This window comes from Trachemys scripta, chromosome 7 (assembly GCF_013100865.1).
Source record: "Trachemys scripta elegans isolate TJP31775 chromosome 7, CAS_Tse_1.0, whole genome shotgun sequence".
NCBI lineage: Eukaryota > Metazoa > Chordata > Testudines > Emydidae > Trachemys > Trachemys scripta.
This window is the reverse complement of record NC_048304.1, coordinates 52,110,258-52,135,617: the sequence shown is the minus strand read 5'-3', so window position 1 is coordinate 52,135,617 and position 25,360 is coordinate 52,110,258. Positions and strand designations below refer to the sequence as shown.

The window sequence follows — 25,360 nt, the reverse complement described above, 5'->3', positions numbered from 1 at the left end:
ATCACTTTGGGAAAAGTGTTCACCCACAGGTGCTTGGGTGTATTTTGTCTTTGGAAGGCTCTTGACATCTTTGCTTTCTGCAAGTGAAATTGACACAAGCTTTTCCGGGGGGCTGCTGAGACATAGTGCCTGGGAGCACAGTGCCTGGTCCCCCACCAGCTCTGGGAGGCAGAGCCTCCCACTGTACAGACTATCCTGAGGTGAGGGACCCCAGTTTTCCATGGTGTCTGACTCTAGAGCAGCCTGGCTTTGCCAGAGCTTCCAGGGCCCCTGCTGTGGAGCGGGGAGCCCTGACTCTAACTGGGGATGGCTCCAGGGGCCCTGGAAGCTCCTGAGAACCTTGGATTGAGCCCAGACTTACAGGGCTTCCCAAACTGCCTGCTGAGAAACCAGGAGCTTGGAAGCCCTGAGACTTTCTTGGGATCTGTGACAGCACTGCCATGTGGACTGCCCTGGGCCAGGGACCCTCAGGGCTTCCAGACTCATGGGCAGTGGGCTCCCTAAACTGACACTAGTGTTTGTTTTGGAAACGTGTCTGTGTTACTGAAATCAATTTGGGGGGGGTGTGGGGCGGATTTCTGGTTCATGGGACACTTACACGAATTTTGATTCATTCCTTTTTGTAATGAAACCAAATTGCAAAAACGCAAAATTTCCCATAAACCCCATGTTTTGGCCAGTTCTTCTCTTCCCAGCCCAAGAGTCTGGGATAGGTATCTGGTCCTGCTCTGGTTTGGGAATATCTAATGGGAAGCTGGTCGAACACCTGGATAAGCCTCTAAACCTTTTCCTTCTCTTTCTGCAGTCCTGGGCGGCAGGAGACATCGTCAGCTGTCTGATAGACCTGGATGAGGGGACCATTGCTTTCTGCCTGTAAGCATCTTTGCAGGGCTCCCTGCTGCATTGACTAGCCCTGCTTAGTGTAAATATTCCCCTTTCCTCTATTCTCAACAGATGCTGCCAGGCCTTGGTTGAGCTCCTCCTGGCAACCGCCAGGAATATTGTACTCCCATGGCTGAATCCTTGGCCAAAGTAGCAGCTTGGTAGGGTACTTACCCTTTCTCCCTGGCTCCTAATAGTCATGGAACGCAAATGGTTTACTTCTGAGCATGACTTAAAGCATGGGTAGGCAACCTATGGCACGCGTGCCAAAGGCGGCACGCGAGCTGATTTGCAGTGGCACTCACACTGCCCGGGTCCTGGCCACCGGTCCAGGGGGCTCTGCATTTTAATTTAATTTTAAATGAAGCCTCTTAAACATTTTAAAAACCTTATTTACTTTACATACAACATAGTTTAGTTATATATTATAGACGTATAGAAAGAGACCTTCTAAAAACGTTAAAATGTATTACTGGCATGCCAAACCTTAAATTAAAGTGAATAAATGAAGACTCAGCACACCACTTCTGAAAGGTTGCTGACCCCTGACTTAAAGGGTCTGTCTTTGGTGCAGAGCTAACACAGGTGAATGGCGCTTGGGTTAACCTAGCCCAGATGTGAGCAGCCACACTGCGAATACCTGGTCAAGTTATTGGGTCCACACCTAAGTTCCCTCTAAGCTGCGCAGTCACACAGCAGCCTATTAAGTGCCGTGCAGGCACTCAGGGCTGTGCCAGGGAGAGATGCCTCTTCCCCAGCCCTGGGCCTGCTGTCGCTGGGGGAGAGGCACCCCTCCCCACTGACCCTGGCCCCGGGCCTGCTGCGACCGGGGGAGAGGCACCTCTCCCCGCTGACCCGGGCCTGCTGCGACCGGGGGAGAGGTGCCCCTCCCCACCGGCCCCAGCCCAGCCCCGGGCCTGCCGCAGCTGGTGGAGAGGTGCCTATTCTCCCCAGCCCAGGTGCTGATGCAGGGAGAGAGAGCTGGGGGAAGTCCTCTTTCCCTGCTGTAGCTCTGGGGCAGCCTGTCCTGCACCCGAAACTCCTCATTCCTGGCCCCACCCCAGAGCCTGCAACCCCAGCTGGAGCCCCCACACTCTGAACCCCTTGGCCCCACCCCCACCATGTGAATTTTGTGACACATCACCTCCATATTGGTGCACATAACAAAATTCGTTCCGCACATGTGTGTGGGGGAAAATTAGAGGGAACACTGGTCCACACTGGTGCTGCACTCCTCCGAGTGTGTTGCTATGACTACTGGGGGCATATCCCATGGTTCTTAGCACTGCAGTAAGCTGAGATGCTCTGATCGTTTTGCAGTGAGTCATGGGAGAACTTGTCTGTCCTGGGCACATGAGGAATTGTGGGAAGGTATTGGAGTACTATTGGCATGAACCTGCTTCCTTACTGCAAACTGGATGGGGTACAAGCCCAAGTGAAAGCAGCACCTGGGCTTTAGCCTATAGCCCCAGATGAGCTAGCTGGTCTGGGTTGAAAGCTCTGTCAAATGTAGGTCAGAGGTTTGTTTGTACCTGGGAGCCAGGTTAACTTTGTAGTGAAGACAGCTTAAAGCAGCCCAGGGGTTCAGGCTGTGCCCTCAGGAGTGGGGGAGTGCCACTAGGCAGGCTAGGTGTGGTGGGGAATCACTCAGGGCTCTGGGTTAGGTGTCTGAGGCGTTGCATGGAGTTCTGCACCATCGCAATATTGCACTTGTGAAAACTCCCCCTGCCCCATTCCATGGACTCCCCTGCAGCAGTAGCTGTCTGACAGATGCAGAGCTGCTGCAGGCACACAAAGTGGTGAGCAGAGGGACTGTGCTAATGGGAAGGGCAAATCTGCATCAGATCTTGGTTTTAAACTTCTAAAAGGCTGGTACAAAGCTAGAGAACTAGATGTAGGTGAGTGCTGGAATTAGTTGTTAAAGGGAGCTGCAAAGCAGATTGCGAATGGGGCTTGTTCTTTGCACTGTTTAGTGGCTACAGAAAGCCTGAAAAGTGTCTTTAGAAACACTTTTTTTTTCTGCTTGTGTTTTCCATGAGAAATTCCATTCATGTCTAGCTTGGAAGACTCTGGGGCTGGAGAGCTAGTAAAATAATAGTGCATGACGCCGAAGAGTGAAAGTTGAGTGAGTGAGGAAAGGGAGCTCCAGTCAGACTGTCTAATGCTGCTGTAAATTGAACAGCTGTTTATCTTCAGTGACTTTGTTAAAGAGTATCCGCAGCTCTCTGTTTAAAGGGTGAGAGTTCCAAATATGCCACCCACACCCCCAGCCATCCTGTCTGGGGGAGGGGTGGTGGTGGGGGAACCCTTGCAAGCTGCCTTTGGGCCTTTTTTGCTGCTTTCCAATGGATAATCTCTTGAGGGGAAAAAAAAAAAATCCCTTGAAGGTCACCTTTAAACGCAATCCCAGGCAGCTATGTGATGAAGGGTAGATGAGCTCCCCCTTCTGGGGCACTTGAAGTGTAACAGCCTGCACTCCTGTTCCCGTTAAGTGTGAGGCACTTTCTCCGGGGCCAGGGCAAGCTGGGGGTTGCTGGGCTTGGCTCTATGACAGCTGGTTGATTGGCAAAACAGGCCCAGTGGAGTGTGGCAGTATTCTCTCCAGGGAATGGGAATCTCCGGTGTGGAGCAAACTGCTGCTGGGTGCCGGCCAAGGGAGGGGAGTCCAGAAAGTGATGGGCGTTTCTAATGCACGGCAAGGACTGAATGCAGGTGCTTTGTGGAGAAGATGCTCTAAGGCTGCACAGTAGTACAGACTGCAGGTGTGAACTGCAGTGTCCACCAAAGTACTGCACTGTAGCTGCGGTGTGGACGCTGCTGGCATGAACTGCAAGGTGCCTAGTTTGCTCTGTACACACAAGACTATGTTAATGTGAAATGGAATAATGGAAGCATAGGACTGGGAAGGGACTTCGAGAGGTTATCTAGTCCAGTCCCCCGCACTCATGGCAGGACTAAGTTCACGTCAGCAGTGTCCAGTGCAGTTACATCACAGCACTTCAGTGCATGCTGCAGTTTGCACCCCTGTAGTCCACATGAGGGACTGTGTAGACAAGCCCTTAGCTTCCCAGTCGGAATGGGAACAGCTCATGGCCCCTCCCTCCTAATTACATTGGCACCAGGGTTTGCTTCCTCCTGCTGGGAACTGGGAGCAGCACCATGAGAACACATTGCTGTTGGACCTGGTGGGCAAAGCACAGAGCACTTTCTGGCCCTGAAAAGTAAAGCCTATGGAGGGGCTGATGTTGAGAGTTCATGGGCGCTGTGGGTGCCCAGCATCTGCAGACCAGGCCCTGCTAGAGTCCGGCTAGGCACAGGGCCCCTACTGGGGGGGGGAAATGTCCTTCACCCAGACATGTCTGTTTTTGGTTTTCCTTGCTAAACAGGTTAGCAAAGTGTTACCCTGCAATGCCTGTCCCAGGCCAGGCCCCTGCACATGTCCTGTGGGCTTAGTGCTGGTGGCATGGCACAAGCACTCTGCAGCACAATGGGACTGAATTCCATAGCAGTGCTAACATGGTCTGTCTGTGACATCCCTCACGTTCCCACCCCCCAGGCCCACAGCCATGGCTCTGGAGAAAATCCTCTTCAACATAACTTGCTTGATTTTGATGCTGGGTTCTTGTTGTGCTTGCTGACTGCAGGGACCTTGGCAGCACCTATTATGCCCAGGCCTGCCAACCTGTGTTGGAGATGGGGCGGCTTGTAGCCAGCATCAGCAGCTCATCTGCAGCTGCCTTGCTGCTCTAGCTGCACTTGCGGCTCCTTGGCTCCAGTTCTACGTCTCTGACCCCCCTCCCCTCCATTGCCTGGCACCATAGATCTGTGCAGGGAGCATACACAGGGGACCAAGAGGCAGCTGCAGGCAGGTCCCAGCCAGGCAGGGGGACAGGAAACAGGATGTGGGCAGCCTGATCAGCTGTGGAATTTACCCTGTGCTGCAAGTTGAATGCTGTGGCTGAGGAATCTGAGATCTGCAGGGCACTGACATAGATGAACAGGGAAAATCACACCCGCTGAGTGTTATCTGTGGTGTATTGGATACCATTATTGCTACATATTCCGTTCATGTTTTCAGGGTTACCTCAGCACTAAAAAGGCTAGAGACACATTTTCTGAATGAGATTCTGGAGCGCATGTCTGGTATGGATTCATGGGCCCCTGGTGCTTGGTGGTGATTTCCGTATCTGCCAGTGCACATCTCCCCCTTGCTGTGTGATCACAGTAAATAAGAGAAGTGTCTGGTCTGTTGCCTCCTCCTCCAAACATGGTCTCTGAGATGGATCAACCACTAACCTCTTCCAGGCTAGTTAAGCCCCATGGAGGCTGTCTCTTCTTTCAGGAATGGTGTGTCTCTGGGAACAGCTTTCGATAACATCACCAGGGGAGCTGGCATGGCGTATTTCCCCGCTATCAGCCTCTCCTTTAAAGAATCAGTCGCTTTTAACTTCGGCAGCCGCCCACTCCGATATCCTTTCACAGTAAGCCTGGGGGAAGAACAGCTGGCACCTAGACCATTCTGGGTGAGGGGTGCTGAGTGCACAGCCAAACTCTGCAATCCATGATCCTGCCCTCGCTCATCCTGCTCAGATGTGCTCTTCGCCGCCCCTAGGGTGGGAAGTTAAGCAGGTGTGGCAATACGAAGGGCCTTCTCCTGTACTGGGGGTGTTCCACTTTGCTCTCAAGTGAAGTGGGTATAATGCTGTCTCAGCTGTAGGCTGACTGGTCTTGAGTGCCAAGACCCCTTCACTGTATCTTACTCTAAGTGTAGAAGTCCTAAAGGGGCCAGGAGTGTGGGCCCCCTTTGCTATGGGCCCTTCCCATCCTCCACTCTGGGCTGAGGGTGCTCTATTGTATCTCCTGGCATGGCAAAACTGCCTCACGCATTGGTGAGAGGGTTGGGAATGGCAGCCCATAGCTGTGTGGCTCTCGGGTCTGAGGAGCCCAGAGGTGATCTCAGTCACTGAGATGCAGAAGAGCAAAGTCTGAAATACTTGTACTTCCTTGTGGCCTCTTGGAATGTCTGTGCCCTGCTTGGCACACAGACTTGCAAGCATGGGGTGGCCTCAAGCTCTGACCAGAGACTATATGGACTGTATAATACAGCACATGCATGGCAGTCTCCTTGCGGAGCCAGTGGGACAGGTCTTCTGTTGTGTTCTGGCTAGTAGACTTTTCTTAACACTCCAGCACTTATCCGGTGGAGGGATATCGCCCCCTGCAGGACCCGCCCAGCATGGACCTGGTGGAAGCTCACAAGCTGTTGGGCTATCTGAAGAATGTTATTCACATTGGGATAGACATGTTGGTAAGTTGGCATCATCAGGTTAGTGAGGCTAAGATTCTAGGAAATTTGTGCTGCTGCCTTCCCTCTGCCTGGCACTTTAAAATCTCTTAAAACTCTGAGGATACTCTCTACCTTCAGGGGTATGTGTTTGTGGGGGCTCCTGTGACTTGGTGACTCCTAATTGCCTATCACTCAAAAGTTGCAATAGGTCATCTCTAGCTTGTTTAAAATATTTTTTGTTTGCAGTGGTGTTGTAGCCATGTTGGTCCCAGGACATTAGAGACACAAGGTGAGTGAGGTCATGTCTCTTCCACCAACAGAAGCTGGTCTAGTAAGAGAGAAGTTTTCGAACTGCACAGAGGAGTTCTTCAGGTCTGGGAAAGGTCCTCAGTGTCGCAGCTAAATACAAGGTGGAACAGATTAAACATGAGGTGTTAACACACATTGCAAGAAACCACTTTAAACAAAGTGGTCAATTAATACCTCTACAGTATCCGAAGCGAGCTCCCCACAGACCAGGACCCACAAACTCAGAGGCACCAGACTCTGGCAGAATAAAGGATGCAAAACTTCAGACATAGCTCCACTGTTAAGATGATCAGTACCCCCATAACACTTTTTAGGATCCATGGGTCCTACATATGTCTATCACAACCTGTGGTTTACCTCATCCCATGCATCAAATGCTCCACAACACCAATGTGGGCAAGCTTACACAGAAAAATGATAAAAGATCAAAACACCCTCGCACTTGTGGGGAATGCCTTTCCCAAAGCGATCTCTCAATGTCTGACCTCTCAGTCCTCATCCTCAAAGGAAACCTGCACAACACCTTCAAAAAATGAGCTTGGGAACATAAATTCATAACTCTGCTGGACTCAAAGTCCTGGTCTACATGCAAAGTTGGGTCGTTTAAGCTGCCTTGTGTTGACCTAGTTGTGCATGTGTCTACCCTTAAGCGTGTGTCCTACTGATGTAGGCACCCTGTTACAGCAACACAGCATCACCACTTCCCCAAGGGGCACCGAGCCATGGTCGATGTATGGAGGTGGCTGCAGCATGAATGTAGACACTGCATTACTTATGTCTACCCTAACAGTCCTTCAGCAGCCGTCCCACAATGCCTGACACTGACTGCTCTGGTCACGATTGTGAACTCCACTGCCCAGGGGTCACAGAGACCGGAAGGCCCCCCACTACATCTTTAAAGCCGTGTGAATTTTTGAAATGTCTTTTCTTGATTGTCTTGACGAGCACATCGAGCAGTTCTCTATTGTGTACGACTGCCCAACTCATCATGCCAGCTACGTGCTCCAGGCACTCTGGCTTGGAGTAGACAGGAGCTATTGGATTCCTGGGCCTGTGGGGAGAAAAGGTTCTGCAGGCACAGCTACGGACCAGTAATAGAAATCTGGACATCCATGAGCAGATTGTATGGGGGATGCAGGAGAAGGGGTATGACAGGGACCAGCACCATGCTGTGTGAAAGTGTAAGAATGCAACAGGTGTATCAGAAGGCCAGAAAGGCCAACAGTCAATCCATTGCCAAGCTGTAGACCTGCCGCTTTTACAAAGAGACGCATGCCATACTCTGCAGAGACCCCATCACCACCCCACAGACCATCAGGGATACCTCCAAGGAGCCTGAGCCTTAGGCCCCTGGCGTGAACAGTGAGGAGGTGGAGGAAGAAGAGGATGGGGAATGTGTGACTCGGGGGTCCAGATATGCCACGAGCCAGGACCTGTTTGAGATTCCACTGCAGTCCCAGCTTTTGAGCATGGGCGAGCCTGATGTAGGGGAAGGAACCTCAGATAAGTGTGTAATTGTATTTCCCATTACAATGCTATACCGATGGTGCTCCCATCTTAAAAGGACACAACTATCAACTTTTCATTAATTTACTTGTACAAGAAGAGGTAGCGGTGGAACAAAGAGGTAGCATTATCATCTACTTTTCAGTGCCCTGTAGAGTTAAGCAAGGGTGGTGGGAGGGCACACCAAGCAGTTTATGTACACAGGGATGTTCCTTGAATCTTCCTGAGAGATTTTGGTGAAACTTTCATGGAGGTTCTCTGCAATGCTCTCCCAAAGGTTTCTAGGGATGACTGCCTTATTACTTCCTCCTCGGTAGGACACTTCCCACTGCACTCAGCAATAACTTCAGCAGGCACTGTTTATTTGCCTCAGTCTTCACAGACTAGGTCAGCTCCCAGACTACTGCACTGGGCAGCACAGTATGGAGAGAAGGTGAGCAGCCCTCAGTGGTGAGAGAACAGGTTCAGGACTATTGAGAGAAGGTGAGCAGCCCTCAGTGGTGAAAGAACAGGTTCAGGACTATTTAGAAAAGCTGGACATGCACAAGTCCATGGGGCCGGATGCAATGCACCCGAGGGAGTTGGCTGATGTGATTGCAGAGCCATTGGCCATTATCTTTGAAAACTCGTGGTGATCGGGGGAGGTCCTGGACGATTGGAACAAGGCAAATATAGTGCCCATCTTTAAAAAAGGGAAGAAGGAGAATCCGGGAACTACAGACCGGTCAGCCTCACCTCAGTCCCTGGAAAAATCATGGAGCAGGTCCTCAAGGAATCCATTTTGAAGCACTTGGAGGAGAGGAAGGTGATCAGGAACAGTCAACATGGATTCACCAAGGGCAAGTCATGCCTGACCAACCTGATTGCCTTCTGTGGTGAGATAACTGGCTCTGTGAATATGGGGAAAGCAGTAGACGTGATATACCTTGACTTTAGCAAAGCTTTTGATACGGTTTCCCACAGTATTCTTGCCAGCAAGTTAAAGAAGTATGGATTGGCTGGATGGACTATAAGGTGGATAGAAATCTGGCTAGATCATCGGGCTCAACAGGTAGTGATCAACGGCTCGATGTCTAGTTGGCAGCCAGTATCAAGCGGAGTGCCCTAGGGGTCTGTCCTGGAGCCAGTTTTGTTCAGCATCTTTATGTAATGATCTGGATGATGGGATGGATTACACCAGGGGTTCTCAAACTGGGGGTTGGGACCTCTCAGGGAGGGGGTTGTGAGCTGTCCGCCACCACCCCAAACCCCGCTTTGCGTCCAGTATTTATAATGGTGTTAAATATATTTTAAAGTGTTTTTAATTTATAAGGGGGGTTGCACTCAGGGGCTTGCTATGTGAAAGGGGTCACCAGTACAAAAGTTTGAGAACCACTGGATTACACCCTCAGCAAGTTTTCCGATGACATTAAGCTGGGGGGAGAGGTATTTATGCTCTAGGGTAGGGATACGATCCAGAGTGATCTAGACAAATTGGAGGATTGGGCCAAAAGAAATCTGATGAGGTTCAACAAGGGCAAGAGCAGAGTCCTGCACTTAGGACAGAAGAATCCCATGCACTGCTACCGGCTGGGGACCAACTGGCTAAGCAGCAGTTCTGCAGAAAAGGATCTGGGGGTTACAGTGGATGAGAAGCTGGATATGAGTCAGCAGTGTGCCCTTGTTGCCAGGATGGCTAACGGCATATTGGGCTGCATTAGTAGGAGCATTGCCAGCAGATTGAGGGAAGTGATTATTCCCCTTTATTCAGCACTGGTGAGGCCACATCTGGAGTATTGCGTCCAGTTTTGGGCTCCCTACTACAGAAAGGATGTGGACAAATTGGAGAGTCCAGCGGAGGGCAATGAAAATGATTAGGGGGCTGGAGCACATGACCTTATGAGGAGCAGCTGAAGGAACTGGGCTTATTTAGTCTGCAGAAGAGAAGAGTGAGGGGGGGGATTTGATAGCAGCCTTCAACTACCTGAAGGGGGGTTCCAAAGATGATGGAGCTAGGCTGTTCTCAGTGTTGGCAGATGACAGAACAAGGAGCAGTGTTCTCAAGTTGCAGTGCAGGAGGTCTCAGTTGGATAATAGGAAAAACTATTTCACTAGGAGGGTGGTGAAGCACTGGAATGGCTTACCTAGGGAGGTGGTGGAAATCTCCTTCCTTAGAGGTTTTTAAGGCCTGGCTTGACGAAGCCCTGGCTGGGTTGTTATAGTTTGGTTGGTCCTGCTTTGAGTAGAGGGTTGGACTAGATGACCTCCTGAAGTCTCTTCCATCCCTAATCTTCTATGATTCTATCTGGGTCTGGGTGGCTTTGTGATGCCAACAGCAGCTGTGCTCTGTGCCTTTTGTTAGCCTCAGGAGTGAGAGATCTGCTAAAATCACTGTTGTATCTGGAAAACTGCCAGTATTGAATGCCATTGCCCTGTACTCGGTTTCATGGAGCCAAGCAGTTCACTCCGCATTTCGCTCACCCCTTGCGAGCCGTGCTCACCGTGGCTGGTGCTGAGTGGGGAGTCGTGCACAAGCACTCCAAAGCAGAAGTGTCAATAAGCACAGACATTCTTGTTTAAAGCTTTAGGGGAGCAAGAGAAGGGATTTCTGAAGCTTAATGTTCACTTTCCATTGGGACTATATCAACAGTGGTACTTGTGTGTGTTATCTGCCTCTGCTGCCATTGTCGCCTTGTGGGGTTCCCATTCCATGCCTGCAGGACACCTGAGCTAGGTGAGGGGAAAGGAGGATCTGGAATGGCATGTTCAGTGAGATCCTGCAAGCCAGTGCTGCATCAGAGTGTGAGCACAGGGCCTGGAGGGTGAACACTGCAGACAGCCTGGAGAAGGAAGGAAAGTCCCAGGAGTCCCATCAGGAAAAGGAGAGGGAGATGCACCCGGATGCAATGGGCTTCTCTGGCAGCAAATATAGGTGCTGCAGCCTTTTGTGGACCTACAGGTTCAACAATCCGGGGTTCGTCTCCCTTTGCAGTCAATGGAGAACTCCACTGCAGCACCTCCTGACATCCCCCAATATTCCACATGACATCAGGGGCTGAATCCCTACCCTACCACTCCACCCCGAGGGACATTAAGGACAACCTCGGCTTCATGTGCACTGACCTGTGATAGCTACGGTTGTTGTAGGTGTAGGTAAAATGGACATGAATGTTCTTTCCCCTTAAGTTTTGTTCCATTAATTTATTAAGTTTTTAGTGTATTTGCTTTTAAATGGCACAGATTTCTTTGCACTGGGTTTCTGACTGAATAAAATCCTGTCTGGAAAATAATTCATCTTCATAAGTTCACAACATATGCTTACAGCCTGCCTAGCAGTTCTGAAAGCACCCACTTGTTACTGGTTTCAGAGTAGCAGCTGTGTTAGTCTGTATCTGCAAAAAGAACAGGAGTACTTGTGGCACCTTAGAAACTAACAAATTTATTTGAGCATAAGCTTTCGTGGGCTACAGCCCACTTCTTCGGATGCATAGACTGGAACATATATTGAGGATGGAGATATATATATACACACACACACACACACACAGAGCATGGAAAGGTGGGAGTTGTCTTACCAACTCTGAGAGGCCAATTAAGTTAGAGAAAAAAACTTTTGAAGTGATAATCAAGATAGCCCAGTACAGACAGTTTGATAAGAAGACTTCCATTCTATATATCCGAAGAAGTGGGCTGTAGCCCACGAAAGCTTATGCTCAAATAAACTTGTTCATCTCTGAGGTGCCACAAGTACTCCTGTTCCACTTGTTACTGTACAGTGGGACACAGCTCATCGGGTCGGTGACAAAAACTGTAATAATCAAATGTACAGCAAGTGCTGCAAAATTAATATGTGCACGAAGCAGCATACAATTCCTAACAGGCACCCAAACAGCAGGGCCAGGTAGCACCTTTCAGTGTTCTCCAGCCACTCCTTGTCATCCCAAGCCTGCATGATGATGTGATCCCATCAGTCAGTGCTCATTCCTTGGGCCCAGAAACAGCACTCCATCATCTGCAGCTCCTCTGTGAACTCCACCTACCACCTTGAATTGGCAATCCATCTTCCAAGAAATCAGCATGTTCTCCACTGATTTGGTGGTTCTTGTGGCTCTGGAAATGCCAGAGGATAGTTATCCTGTACTTGCAATGCCTATGACAATAGCGCAGAGCTGGGCAGGCTCCATACTGCTGTCAGATGGCGGATAGCCAGGAGGGCTGCATAGGTTCATAGGATTTTTAAAACAAATGCAAAAATTATGGGATATAGATGACATTATGTGGTGGAGACAGTTGCAAGCTGTGAAGTTAACCCCTTGTTCACAGTCATCTCTGCACGACTCTTTCCTGCCTCAGTATGCATTGCCAAAACTTCCCAAAAGACTCTTGTAGACAGTGGTGGATTGCACACTGGGATACTTGCCCATAGTGCATCACATGTGCCTTGACACAACACTCCTGGTGAGTATGCTCAGCGCTGACACAAGGAACCAAGTTTGCACACGCATAAACTATATACTAACTGCTGTGGCATATACCAATGTAACTTGTGTAGCATAGACATGGCCTAAAAATCATGGGCTCACCAGAGAGCCCGGCTTTGTCTCATTACAACAGCTTGTAACCTTGTAATCCTCCTTTGTCCCATGACTGCAAGGATGTTAATTGCCCTGTTCATTTTAAGTAGTTTCTTGCATTGTGTTAATCTCTTATGCATTAACAATCTGTCCCAGCTTGTATTTAGTTGTGATACTCTGGTTACCTTTTCCAGACGTAAAGAAATTCTGTGAAGCTCAAAAGCTTGTCTCTCACCAACAAAATATTTCTTGTATCACAGCTTTCAGCAGTGAGAGTTCCCATCGATGCTATACACCAAGGGAGACTGAATTTATAGCTTGTATGATCATAACCACAGAATGTATTTATTTTTGCAGCTGTGTGAAACTGTTTTGCATATTTAATTCTCACTTGATCCCAACTCTACTAGTCCAATTTTTGACATGCCCCTCATGGCAGCAGTGTGGGCACATCTTAGAGAATCTGTATTCTCATCCCTGGCATCCAGCATCAGGCAAGAGAGGGAGATGAAAATAACCATTGCTGACGGTAGCTAGAGAATGCTTCTCTAGCAGTGACACTTATGAGGCTGCCTCATCATCATCCAGGCTGGAAACATTTGCTTTATCCCACGGTGGGCTTGGCCTTCTGCTTTCCCACAGAGGGCAGAACTTGGATCTAGCCCCGGTCATGATTGAAAGCACACCACAAATCTTTCCTACCTCGCTTAGTTTAGAAACTTGCTCAGTTAGAACCTGTTGGGATAGGAAGTGCAGGCAGGTTGGGGGAGTAGTAAATAATGAAGAGGACAGGTGTGTCAGATTCACAGGGTTTGGTCTGTGCCCCAGCCTGGAGTGACTCTTTAATGTTCCAGACCTCAAGGGTCCACACAGTTCAACAGGTCAGACCTATGGCCTCCACAACTCTGAGCTGTCTGCCCCAGCAGCAATTTCTGTCTCTTTCCATGGCTCCCTGCAGCAAATCCAGCCGAGCCAGACTCCTGTGGGAGGTCTGTATGGTACCCCTCAGGGAGCAGTGCTCTCTGTAGGTATTTGCAGTGACACCAGACAACCTTTTCAAAAACAAGGTAATGCTTTAGTAGTCATCTGGCCTACAGAATATGAAAGTCCTGATGCTAGTAGAGGGAAACCAAGGTTCAGACAGTCCATACTGCTGAAAGCCAGGGCTCTACCCAGTCAAGCTGCCCGTAGAATGTATGTTGGCTCTGTCCTTTTTTTTTTCTTTCCCTCTTGTTTGTCTAGGGCACCCACATTTATCCTGTTCCTAGGGCTCAAGGCATAACCCTCTTAATTGAGGCACCCATCCATACCCCATTCCTAGGGCTCAGGGTGTAATAATCAATGCTCCTAATAAGGCAAATTAAGTTTTCCTGGTGGCCAGTCAGGATCAGGTCATCTGGGGACTCCAGCTTCTGCATGATATGGCTGGCAGGATGTTGAGGTCTGGCAGCTCTGATCTGGGGCTGCATCCTGAAGTTGGTTCCCAAGAACTTCCTTTTGGACCCCAGTTTATATTGTGAAATTTGAGTCCTGCTTAGCTGTCCCTTAACCAATCATTTTACTACAATATTACAAGATAATTCTTTGACCAATCCTAACATATTGTGAAATAATTCTTTAACCAACCAGACCCCACCACCTTAGTTGATTTAAATCTTGTAAAATTAATTATGCAACAGACAGAAAAAATCAAAGAACCAGACAGAAACCTTACAGATCAACAATAGAGAAGTAGGGACCATAAAGGCCAAACAGTAGAAGTATAGATTTCATAATCACAACTATCAAACAGTTTTTTTTAAGGATCTGAAGATGTTTCTTTATCTGGTGATGGTGGGTGCTATTAGGACAAGATGGCCTTCTTAATAGCCTGATATTTCATTGTTTTAATGTAATTTAGATGGAATGGGAGGATGTGACTTTCTGCTTCTTGGCTCATGGCTGCTGCTCTCCTAATATGGCTGCAGAAAAAAGCCTCAGACATTGAAGTCAGTCCAGGTGCAAGCTCTTTGTCTCTCCAAAGGCCAGCTCTTAACATAGCTACCTGCCACTTTTCCCCGTTGTTCTCCAACTCTCTGCTTCCCAGCAGAGAGGTGGGTGTGGCTGGGGGAATCTTGCTTCTGGTTGGTGGTTGCTAGGTGTGAATGGCCTGGCCAGTGACATTCCCGTTTGTCTTTTGGACCCTCAATTGAGATGGGTCGCTTTCATCCTGTCTTTAACGGCCAATTCATCCCATCCCAGACAGGTAATCCAAAAACTTCATGCCTTCTGCTTCGCCCCAGGAACATTTTAACCCTTCTGCACCCACTAGTTGGCAAGCCCTAGTCAGGTAAGTCCCTGGCAGGCACATCATCCATACAATGTTATGGACAATTCCCATTTTGTCACAACAGGTCACTGACAGAGCCAACTGGATGGCTTGGCAAACGGTGCAAGCAAACACTGTGTTCTGACACAGCTAAGTGTAAATGTATACAGCTGGGAGCCAAGAATGTAGGTCAGAAGGGGGAGTTTCTTGGTGTGCTCTGGCGTGACCAGTGCTGGATACAAGTGCTGCACTCCCTGCAAAGCAGGGGGAGGTCAAACTTACAGGACGGGACTATTCAGGGAAGCAGTGATATTGCAAAAGTTATGGGGGTCATGGTGGATAATCATCTGAACATGAGTTCCAAGTGCGATGCTGCGGCTAGAAGGGCTAATGTGATTCTTGGATGCATAAATGGGTGAATCTCCAGTAGGAGCAGAGAGGTTATTTTATCTCTGGTTTTGGCAATGGTGTGACCGCTGTGGGAATATTGTGTCCAGTTCTGGTGTCCACAATTCAAGAAGGATGTTGATAAATTGGAGAGGAGTCAGAGAAGAATCCTAAGAATGATTAAAGGATTGGAAAACCTGCCTTATAATGAGACTCATAGCTTGGTCCATTCAGACTTGATTTCAGTGTGTAAGTACCAGCTGAAAAGCAAATATTGGATAATGGATTCCTCAATCTAGCAGAAGGTCTAACATGAGCCAGTGGCTGGAAGCTGAAGCTAGAGAAATTCAGACTGGAAATAAGGTGTAAACTTTAACAGTGAGGCTAACTAATAACTGGAACAATGTACCAAGAGTTGTGGTGGATTCTCCATCACTGACAATTTTACAATCTAGGCTAGATGGTTTTCTAAAAGCTCTACTCTAGGAATTATTGTGGAGCAGATGAGCACAGTGGTCCCTTCTGGCCTTGGAGTCTCTGGATCTATGGGTGCTCTCCTCACTCTGTATCTTGGGTACCATTGGTTTCTGTAGTGACTGTGCCTTACGGTATCTAAGGCCATTCTGCCCTGCATGTGGGGAGAGGGAAAAGAGCACTAATCATGTTCTGAACTCTTGTCTAAACTGCTCTGTGAAATGTGCAGCTTAACCAGGGCATGTGCTGGTGTGTGTTAAAGTTCCAGTTCACCCCTGCACACGGCAGCTTAGCCCATCCCCCCCCCCATCCTTATTTGCCCCAATGCGTGGTGGCTTAGCTCATCCCCCATCCCCTGCTACCCTAGTTCACTCCAAAACATGGCAGCCTAGCCCATCTCCCCTCCCTTCTCCTGCTCCCCCTCCTGTCATCCTAAGTCACTCCAGCCTGGGGGCAGTCTAACCCATCCCCCCTTCTGTCCTAGTTCAGCCAGGCATTTGGCAGCAGCTTGGCGTTAGGGCGTGCACCATGGCTCCTTCAGTGATTTTTCCCAAAGGGCTGTTAGGGTGTGACTTCTCCCATGATTCCCCAGGGCTTTCATCATTTCCCAGTGCATGTTACGGCAGGGAGCTGAGTCAGGTTCTGTGGGAGAGTTAGACAGAGAAGCATTGAGGCTGAGCGATAGTGTGGCCAGGGCCACAACTGAAAGTATCATCAATACAGTTCAGCCAGCTGATGCAGGAGCACGGACTACAGATATGCTGCTCTCTACTATAGGTAGGGCCCTACCAAATTCACGGTCCATTTTGGTAAATTTCACTGTCATAGCATTTTTAAAATCTTGAATTTCATGGTTTCAGATATTTGAATCTTAAATTTCACAGTGTTGTAACAAACAATGAATATGTATTTAAAAATGGTGAAATATACATGTGGAATGCCCTTTTGTCAGCATTTCTCAAACTGGGGGTCTTGACCCAAAAGGGGGTTGCAAGGCTATTGGGAGGGGGTAGGTTTGTAGTATTGCCATCCTTCTCTGCTGCAGTCAGAGCTGGGTGGCCGGGGAGGGGTGGTTCCTGGCCTGGTACTCAGCTCTGAAGACAGTGCTGCGCGGCGCCAGCAGCAGCACACAAGTAAGGCTAGGAATACTATGCCACCCTTACTTCACCGCTGCTGCTGGCAGTGATCAGAGGAATGATGCCTCTGCTTCTCCATAAGCTGCTGCTTTTTTAACCCTACTGTTGACAAGCTAACTGAAACAGAAAGAAGTACACTATCTGCGACCAAACTAACTGCTACCCAGGAACGAATTAACTACCAACTGCCGGTCTAATGACCAAGTAACAAGATTACTAGGGAGCAACACAGTTGTTCCCACTTCCTGCCTGAGATGGTTAGAAGGAACCGAGTGGCCACTGGGGTTGCTGTGCCCTTGATGACCTCAGAGGAGTGGGCGTGTGAGGCCATGCAGTGTGTGTGTGTGACCCTCCTCCCCCCCTTTGGACGCTGCTGGTGAAAACATTCTGAGCTCCTGTGCTGGGCACATGGACACTGTGAGTGGGATGCACACATGCAGTAACTTGAAGAGCTGAGCATGTCCCATGGCACGGTGGGAAAGGCTACTGCACTCTAGTCACCATCCCTGTAAATTCTTGTGCCTTCTTTTGTCCTAGCACAGTGGTTCTCAAACTTTTGTACTGGTGACCCCTTTCACACAGCAAGCCTAGGAGTGTGACCCCCCCACCTTATAAAGTAAAAACACTTTTTTATATTTAACACCATTATAAATGCTGGAGGCAAAGCGGGGTTTGGGGAGGAGGCTGACAGCTTGCGACCCTGCATGTAATAACCTCATGACCCCCAGTTTGAGAACCCCTGTCCTAGCATCTGAGACGTAATGAACTCTCATACATCCCCATGCCTGCATTCCACCCACTGTCTCCTGATTGGTCCCTTCCCCAACAGCTGAGCAACAGGGGGTGAAACAAACATAACTGTGGGCCTGGCGCCCAGCTGTACCAGGCAGCACCTGGAGATGCAGCTGCTGAGCCAGCACTGCCTGGTGGGCTCAGAGCACTCCTGGCACCCCCACAGCTGTCTGTATCTTGGAAAATTCCTTCCAGTGCTGGGAGTTGAGCCTCAGGCCTGCAGGCCTCTCTCTCACCTCCTCTGAGTGTGGATGGTGGGAGAGGAGGGAAAATGCACTTTAGGGGGGGGGGGGGGGGGTTCATATAGCAGTGCAGTAACATGCATTTCTGTTTCTAAACATGTGCACCGTCAGGCTGTCCTGGGGATGCAGGTTTATGGAATGGGTTTTGCCTGACATCTGGTGTCGGGCCTGGCTGAGCTAGAACTCACCCCCCAAAGGCTGTTTCGGCATTGTGGCGTTTTGGATGCTGAGTTCTATAATGGCTTCCCTGCTGAAAGCCGCCTTATGGGGCGTGGGGGATGTGCATGCCTTTGGGCATCCCTTCAGGGACATCCCCTGTGCTGCTGTCCTCTCTGCAGAGGCAGGGAGTGCTGCCCCCTCCTTCAAGCATGCGTCTGATGATGGCGCTGCAGGCAGGATTGGGGTTGCTCAGAGCCTTATGTCTCCTGGGATTGGTTTTGCAGGAGGGGAAGTTGGTGGAGAAGGACACGTCGATGTGGCAGCTGCAAGGAGAGCCCACAGTGCTGATCACCCTGGCACACATCTTTAACCACTTTGCCCCTCTCATGGTGAGTGCTGGATGTGCATGTGCTCCCCCCCAGTGCTTGCAGGGAGGGGGACCCACAACTCCTCCTTGGTTTTCATAGCTGCCTGCTCAGGCAGGAGAGGTGACATGCTCTGGTATCGGAGAATTCACAGGCCTAGAGTTATTTGTCAGGTAGTCCCAAGTCATGAATGGCCCCTCTCCCATGGGGTGGCAGCTCCTGCTACAGCCTGACTGAGAGAGTGATGTTGCAGAGCTAGTGTGGAGGCTTTGTGTTTACCAGGGTGTGTGCTTGCTATCTGGTCAGTGAACTGCAGAGTGGTGGTGATAGGGGTGAGATTGATGCTGCATTGCAGGGAGTTAATGCATAGGCGCCAACTTTCTCCAGCGCCGGTGGGTGCCTGTGCCCCCTGCCCCCATTCCAACCCCATCCCCAAAGTCCCTACCCTAACTCCGCCCCCTCCCTGCCCCTATTGGATCCCTTCCCCAAATCCCCGCCCCAGCCCCGCTTCTTCCCCCAGTGCGCTGCATTCCCCCTCCCTCCCTCCCTGCCCCACGAATCAGCTGTTTCGCAGCGCAAGCGCTGGGAGGGAGGGGGCAGAAGCAGGACATGGCGGCGTGCTCGTGGAGGAGGTGGAGGTAAGCTGGGGCAGGGGGGTGGGGCGGGGCCATGGGGAGCTGCAGCACCCACCAATTTTTTTCTGTGGGTGCTCCAGCCCCGGAGCACCCATAGAGTTGCCACCTATGGGCTAATGGGCTGCAGGGGACACTCTTTTGGAGCCCTTTGTACCCTGAGTTTGGTAGTCAGGCTCTGTTTTCTTGCTTTCACATCTACTGTGGCCCACTTTTGCCTGGCACTTGTCAGAAATGGTACGGTTTCCATGTACTCCTGAAGTGGGCTGGGCTGTTCATGGCACCGAGCCGGGCATTGCTGCCAGACGTGTCATCTTCAGTCTGCTGTAACAGGAATATCCCATGGGCAGCAGTAAGTCACCGTTCCTACCTGATGCTGGCTCCCAGCAAATCTACAGCTTTCCACCTGAGCCTAGACCCTCTGTCTAGTGCTGAGAACCCGTTCTCTGCTGCTGTTTGGTGCTGCTGCTGGCTAGAGCTGCTGACCACAGGCTTTCTGTTTGCAGTGCAAAGTGTACCTGGTGGAAGATGTGCTCATGAACTTCCTGCTGAGCATTCTGGAGCAGGGAGGCGCTGTGGAAGCACATCCTCTCATCCAGCAGCTACTGGATCTCATGTGGCTTCTCATGGAGGTGAGTTGCTCAGGCACTTCCCCCTCTCTCTTTTAACTCTGCATCCCCTTGGTTCTCTGTAACAATGGGCAGGTGTCAGGATCTCGGCTGGGTGTTGGGCTTCCCCATTTGCCCATCTTGTCTGCACTCTGCACTGGCATGGTTTAACAGTTGAGTTGGTTTCTTGCCACCATCCCCCAAAGCAGCTTTGCCTGCCAGCTGTACTCCCTTAAGAATGCAGTACCAGCATCTGGTGCCCTGGCACTGGCTGTTCTCAGCACGCCAGGCCCTGGCTACAGTGACTGCAGGGAGGGAGCTGGGAAGAACTAGATTGATAATTAGAAATTGCTGGCCATAGTGAGTTTCTCCCCCCACCCAGAACCCAGTGACCAGGTCCTTTCAGTGTTAACAACTGTCCCTTGTGGAGAGGGAAAGACCGAGCTGCTACTAGGGAACTGGGAAGAGAGGAGGAAAGAGTTTGATATCTTTGACCTCTGAAAAGCGATTTCAGAATCGGACTTTTCTAGCTTCCTAAACTGTAAATAAACACAGATGTTAATTATTTAACTTCCTGCTTGTGTGACAGTAAAACTGTTACTCTTGATTAAAACTCTTTGAAAATAACCACTATTTAGTAATACTTCTGTAATTATAAAGTTCTCTTCATTGGAGCGGCCGGGGCTACCTGGGAAATGTTATAGACCATGACGTTGCATTGGCTGCAGTGGCAACTAGTGTCACGCCATTGCCCTCTTAGTACTGGGTTAATGAAATACAGCCCAGGCTCAGCCAGGCCAGGAGGTTGTGCCCCTTCCTGGGAGGTGTCTGAGCTGGGCTTTGGCAGGCATCTCCTGGGAACCCCCTGCTGACAGTACCCTGGTGGGTCTAAACCCAGAACTGGCAGAAGCAGCCTGGCGGCTGATCTAACTGCTCCAGGAGCTGTAGGGAAGAGACACTCTTGGGTAGCTGGGGTCAGGCTTGCATAGGGTGTCCAGATGTCCCAATTTTATAGGGACAGTCCCGATTTTGGGGGCTTTTTCTAATATAGGCACCTATTATCCCCACCCCCTGTCCTGATTTTTTTTACACTTGCTATCTGGTCACCCTAGGCTTGCAGGAGTTCCAGGGTATTGCCCACCCCTGTGGTTGCACCTGGCTAGCAGATGGCTGCTACTAGCCCTCATCACCGTGGGTCAGATGCTGCAGTGAAATCTCCCCTAGCATGTTCTGGACGCTTGCTGGCCCATAGCTCAGGTGACAGATTGGCCCCTGCCTCCCCCTCTTCCTCCCTCTCTCTCTCTCTCATTGCTGTCCTCCAGGAGTGAAATCAGAAGCCCTGGCAGGATGAAGTCCTGAGAGGTACCTAGAGGTACCTTTCGGTCTGGTATGGACCTGGGGAGCTGCATTGGCTTTCTGGGCTCTTCGCCAACAGAACCTGGGCCACATGGTGTCTAGGAGATGACTTGTCTCAATGTTCACTCTGGTATTAGACAGCTATTACTCTCTGCTGCCGATGCTGTGTCAGAGGCAGAGTGCCAGACTGCCCATCAGGTGGGTGGGTTCAGAGTGCTTGAGTGCAGGTCAGCTTCCAGAAACTAACCCTCCTCCCTCTTCATAAAGTCCATTGTTGGACTGTCTCTAGGGAATGGGACTTGCAGCCTGGTGAGGGCTGCAGAACAGAACTTCCCAGGTGTCTGCTGGATCTATAATAGGTGATGGGGTCTGGTGGGGCCATGCAGCAGGGGCGGGACCTTCCCAAAAGTGCTGGTGGGGGAGAGCCCCCCGCTCCCTCCTTGGCCCCTTCTGCACCAGGCCCTGGCCAAGCCAAAGCAGGCCAGGAGCCGTGGACCCTCCACCTGCCTGGGGTGATAGGGCCAAGAGCAGCCCCTGGCCCCACCCCGTGGGCCCCCAGGGCAGGTGGAGGGTTTGCGATTCCCCACAGCTGCCTGTGCAGCTCTCCCTGACCTGGCTCCGGCTGGGGCCCGGGCCTTGGAGCCACAGCCAGGCAGCTGTGGGGAGCCGTAGCACAGACCCTCCACCTGCCCTGGGCGGAAGGTCTGGGGGGTGGGGACACAGGCTGGGGACTGATCTCAGCCGTCCCACCCCAGGCAAGTGGAGGGTCCGCAGCGCCCCACACAGCCCAGGCTCCCCGGCCAGGCTCCAGCTGCTGGCCTGGCTGGGCGGGGAGGCCTGTGGTGAAAAGTCCACTTTCAAAAAGTGGGAGGGCCATGGCCTTCTGGTCCCCTGGTTCTGGCACCACTGGGGCTATGCTGGGCCAGAGGTGGCTTTGCATTCCTTGATTCAGGGGCTGGTTTGTACCTGAGGGCTGCTGCTGGTTGGTTCCAATAGCTGCAGACTGTTGATGTGTTAGAATGCCCTGGCATGCCCCAGGATGTAGGCGCTGCTATCCCAGCTCTTGGCCATCTGGGGGTTCCTCCTGTGCAGGGAAATCTTGGGGCAGGGAGGAGTGTGAATCTGAGAATCGGGCCCTCTCTTTCTAGAACTCTTACGTTATGACTAAGCAAAAGCCAGGAGGGAAGGTAATGCCTACATGTGCTCTGTACTGTGAGATGCCTGGTTCATATTACTAGTGTCCGGCTGCAGTATGGGGTCACATACAACCCAGGGGACTCCACTCTTTCCTGCCTAGGCAAACACCATTTCCATGTGTTCAGCCAGAGGCGATGCCTCTCTTGGTCCTGATTTGGTTATTTCTGAAATGCCCACCTTCCATCCCTCCCCACATCCCCCCAGATGTCGATTTCTGTTGAGTCTTTCTCTTACTCTTTCTCAGGATTACGAGGTGCATGAATGCCTCAAGCAGCTGCTGATGTCCCTGCTCCGGGCTTACAGGTTCTCTCCCATCATCCCAGACCTGGGTTTACAGGTGAGTGGTAACTGAGAGTGCCCGAGAACAATGACTAGCCAAGGATTCATCCTGCCCTGGCTTCAAGTGTCCCAACGCAGGGAGTAGTCTGGAGTCAGACAGATTTCTGCACCAGAAGGGACCACTGTGCTCATCTAGGGTGACTTCCTGGATAACATGGGCCAGAGACCTGCCCCAAAATAACACCTAACGGAGGTCTCTCAGAAAAACATCTAAACCATTTCAGTGATGGTCCCTATTGTATTCCATTGAGGGTAATGCATATGCTCCTGGAACCAGAACTTTTCAAAGTAGTAGTGTTTGTCAGTCCGCGCATGCGCCTCTGTGTTGCTTCGTGGCTTTGCCTGAGGCAATAAAGGGCAGATGACTTCATCTTCAGTTTCTTCTTACCACTGCATGGTCTGAGTCGGAGTTTCTGCTGTCCTTGGTGACACATTTCCTGGAAAACTGTTTTTATTCTTTACTTAGGAATTTGAATGTTTTGTGTAATAGTTTTGTTTCTCAAGGTTTCGTAGGGCTAAGGACTGGGGATGCTGCTCCAGTGGTTTTCAGCCAAACAGTCCCCAACACCCCTACCCATACACCCCAGCATCTGCATCTGGGTATTGAACGAAGTCAGGATCTTCCATGGTTTTTGGTAGTAACTTTCTTTTGGGATGCCACTTTGGCCTTTCCTGCCAAACGATCCTCCCCACCCAAGTCTGCGCTTCCTACCCTCGTTTTGTTCTCCCTCAACGATGTGCATCAACACTGTCTGTACTGTTTGGGGGACGCCCACACCATGGCCAGGTGCAGGATCTGTCTCTCCTTCCCTGCCACACACAGGAAGGCAGAGCCCTCCACCTTAAGAAGCACCTCATGGAGGTTGCCACAGGGGGGCAGTTGGATCCTGGCTGGGGAACAAGCCCCCCAACACCCTCTCTCCCCTCGGTCATACACCGCCCTGAACAATCCATGAGTGCACTTCTTACCACGGAGCCCCAATACAACGTTGCTGGTATCAGTATTAGGGACCCCGCAGTGGGGCCTAGCTATGAACTACGGAAGCATGCACATAAGCATGGAAGTAAGTCTCCCTCCAGATCTAAGAGAGAGACTGTGCCATCCATGAATTCCGGCCAAGGGAGAGCACCATGCTCCAAGGCCCACAAGACCGACAAAAGACTGCATTGTTCGCTGGATCTGCTGGTACTGGTTATGGACCCCCACACCCTGGCATCGGTTCCAGTGAATTTCTGGTCCTGAGATAGGGCCTGTTACCAACTCCAGTCCCATCCATAGACCTGGTACTGCTGACTCTGGGGAGACTTGGAGATGCTCCCGGGCCTCATGAATTGTTCACCCTGGAAAGGATGACGTCTCTACGTGCTCTGGTATTCTTATCTACCAAGGGAACTCTGTCCCCTGCATCTGATCTGCCGCCACCTGGCAATGTTCATGTAACACACCCCATTCTGTCGGCTCTGTTGGCACTGCCATTGGTGCAAGATTCTGGTTCTTCCTCTGAGTCTGGGGATCCGGACATTACCCATGGCCTGCTGCTCCTGTTCCAAAAACATGACTCTCAGATGGTTCTGACGTGTAGCCTTTTATGTTATTTAAAGTACATTTAGTGATGATGTATGACACCACTGTGGGTTATGTTCTGGTGGCTAAAGTCTCAAGTTCAACAGAGGTACCTCTGCCACTTGTTTCATATCTAGAGCTTCTAGGAATATATGACGATCAAGGAAAGTAACCCATACACTCACAAGAACAATGTCCAATATCTTTTATCAATTTTATTATAGTTACCACAAAGTTATGACTTTCCAAGCATATATAAATCCTAAATATATCCATGCATAAATTATAGAGACAGTCATACTCACATCCTCCTAGACAGTGTTAGGGTCTGGTAGGTTTCTCATTGATTGAGCATCAGTAGAAGGATGGTTCCTGCTGGAGTTTTCCTATAGGGAGCTCAATTTTTCCCAATCTGGGCACCCTCTTTTATAATGTGATTCTGACTGTATCTCATACCCTGCACATGTGCGTGAAAGTGTCAACCCTCTCTTTCCCTATTTATATTGTGTCCCCCTCATAATATTGTTGTACCCTATTTTCTACAGGTTGTGCATAGTTCCTTTTATTCTCATTAACATTGATGCACAACCTGTAGCCTGCAGTTAAGGGAAAAAATATACCTCTAGAGTGTTTTGTGATCTAAAATTAAATTTACGGCTAATTTTTCCACAATATCACCCCTTGGCACATCTATTCCTGTAATCTTATGGCATTGGATTATTCTTTGGTTACTTATGTCAAGCATATCTTAACTCCTAAGGCCTAAAATGGCTAAGCTAAAACCTTACAGGCCTCCGCCAGTGGGCCTTGCATTTCAGCCCTCCTTACTTAGATATCTAATCCATATTTATCCCTTCTAACTACTGATCAATCTTATACTTCTATAATCCTAACATCACAAAGCACACAATAAAATAAAATCATTGGCTACAGATGGCACCGTGACAATTCCCTCACTTACCTCAGCCCAGGAGCCACTGGTGCCTGACTCCCTGATGTTGCAGTGGTGGTACCAGGATTAACCAGGATAACTCAGCTGCAGCTTTTGGTCCCAATATTTGCCTTCGGAACTGTCCTGTTTGGCATGGGAGAGTTCTCCAGTATCACTATAGAATCATAGTGTCAAGTATCAGGGGGTAGCCGTGTTAGTCTGTATCTACAAAAACAACAAGGAGTCTGGTGGCACCTTAAAGACTAACAGATTTATTTGGGCATAAGCTTTCGTGAGTAAAAACCTCACTTCTTCGGATGCATAGAGTGAAAG

At 50.1% G+C, this 25,360-nt stretch overlaps 1 protein-coding gene across 6 annotated transcripts in view; it reads left to right on the top strand.

Moving 5' to 3' along the window:
• Positions 1 to 25,360, top strand: part of RNF123 (ring finger protein 123) — a 145,629-nt gene that overhangs the window by 16,543 nt on the left and 103,726 nt on the right. For all 6 annotated transcript variants that reach the window (XM_034775189.1, XM_034775192.1, XM_034775191.1 and 3 more), the window contains exons 9-14: positions 806 to 873; positions 5,225 to 5,350; positions 6,076 to 6,190; positions 18,320 to 18,424; positions 19,539 to 19,664; positions 22,438 to 22,530. In XM_034775189.1, coding sequence (XP_034631080.1) covers positions 806 to 873; positions 5,225 to 5,350; positions 6,076 to 6,190; positions 18,320 to 18,424; positions 19,539 to 19,664; positions 22,438 to 22,530 — 633 coding nt within the window. The remainder of the gene's footprint in view (positions 1 to 805; positions 874 to 5,224; positions 5,351 to 6,075; positions 6,191 to 18,319; positions 18,425 to 19,538; positions 19,665 to 22,437; positions 22,531 to 25,360) is intronic.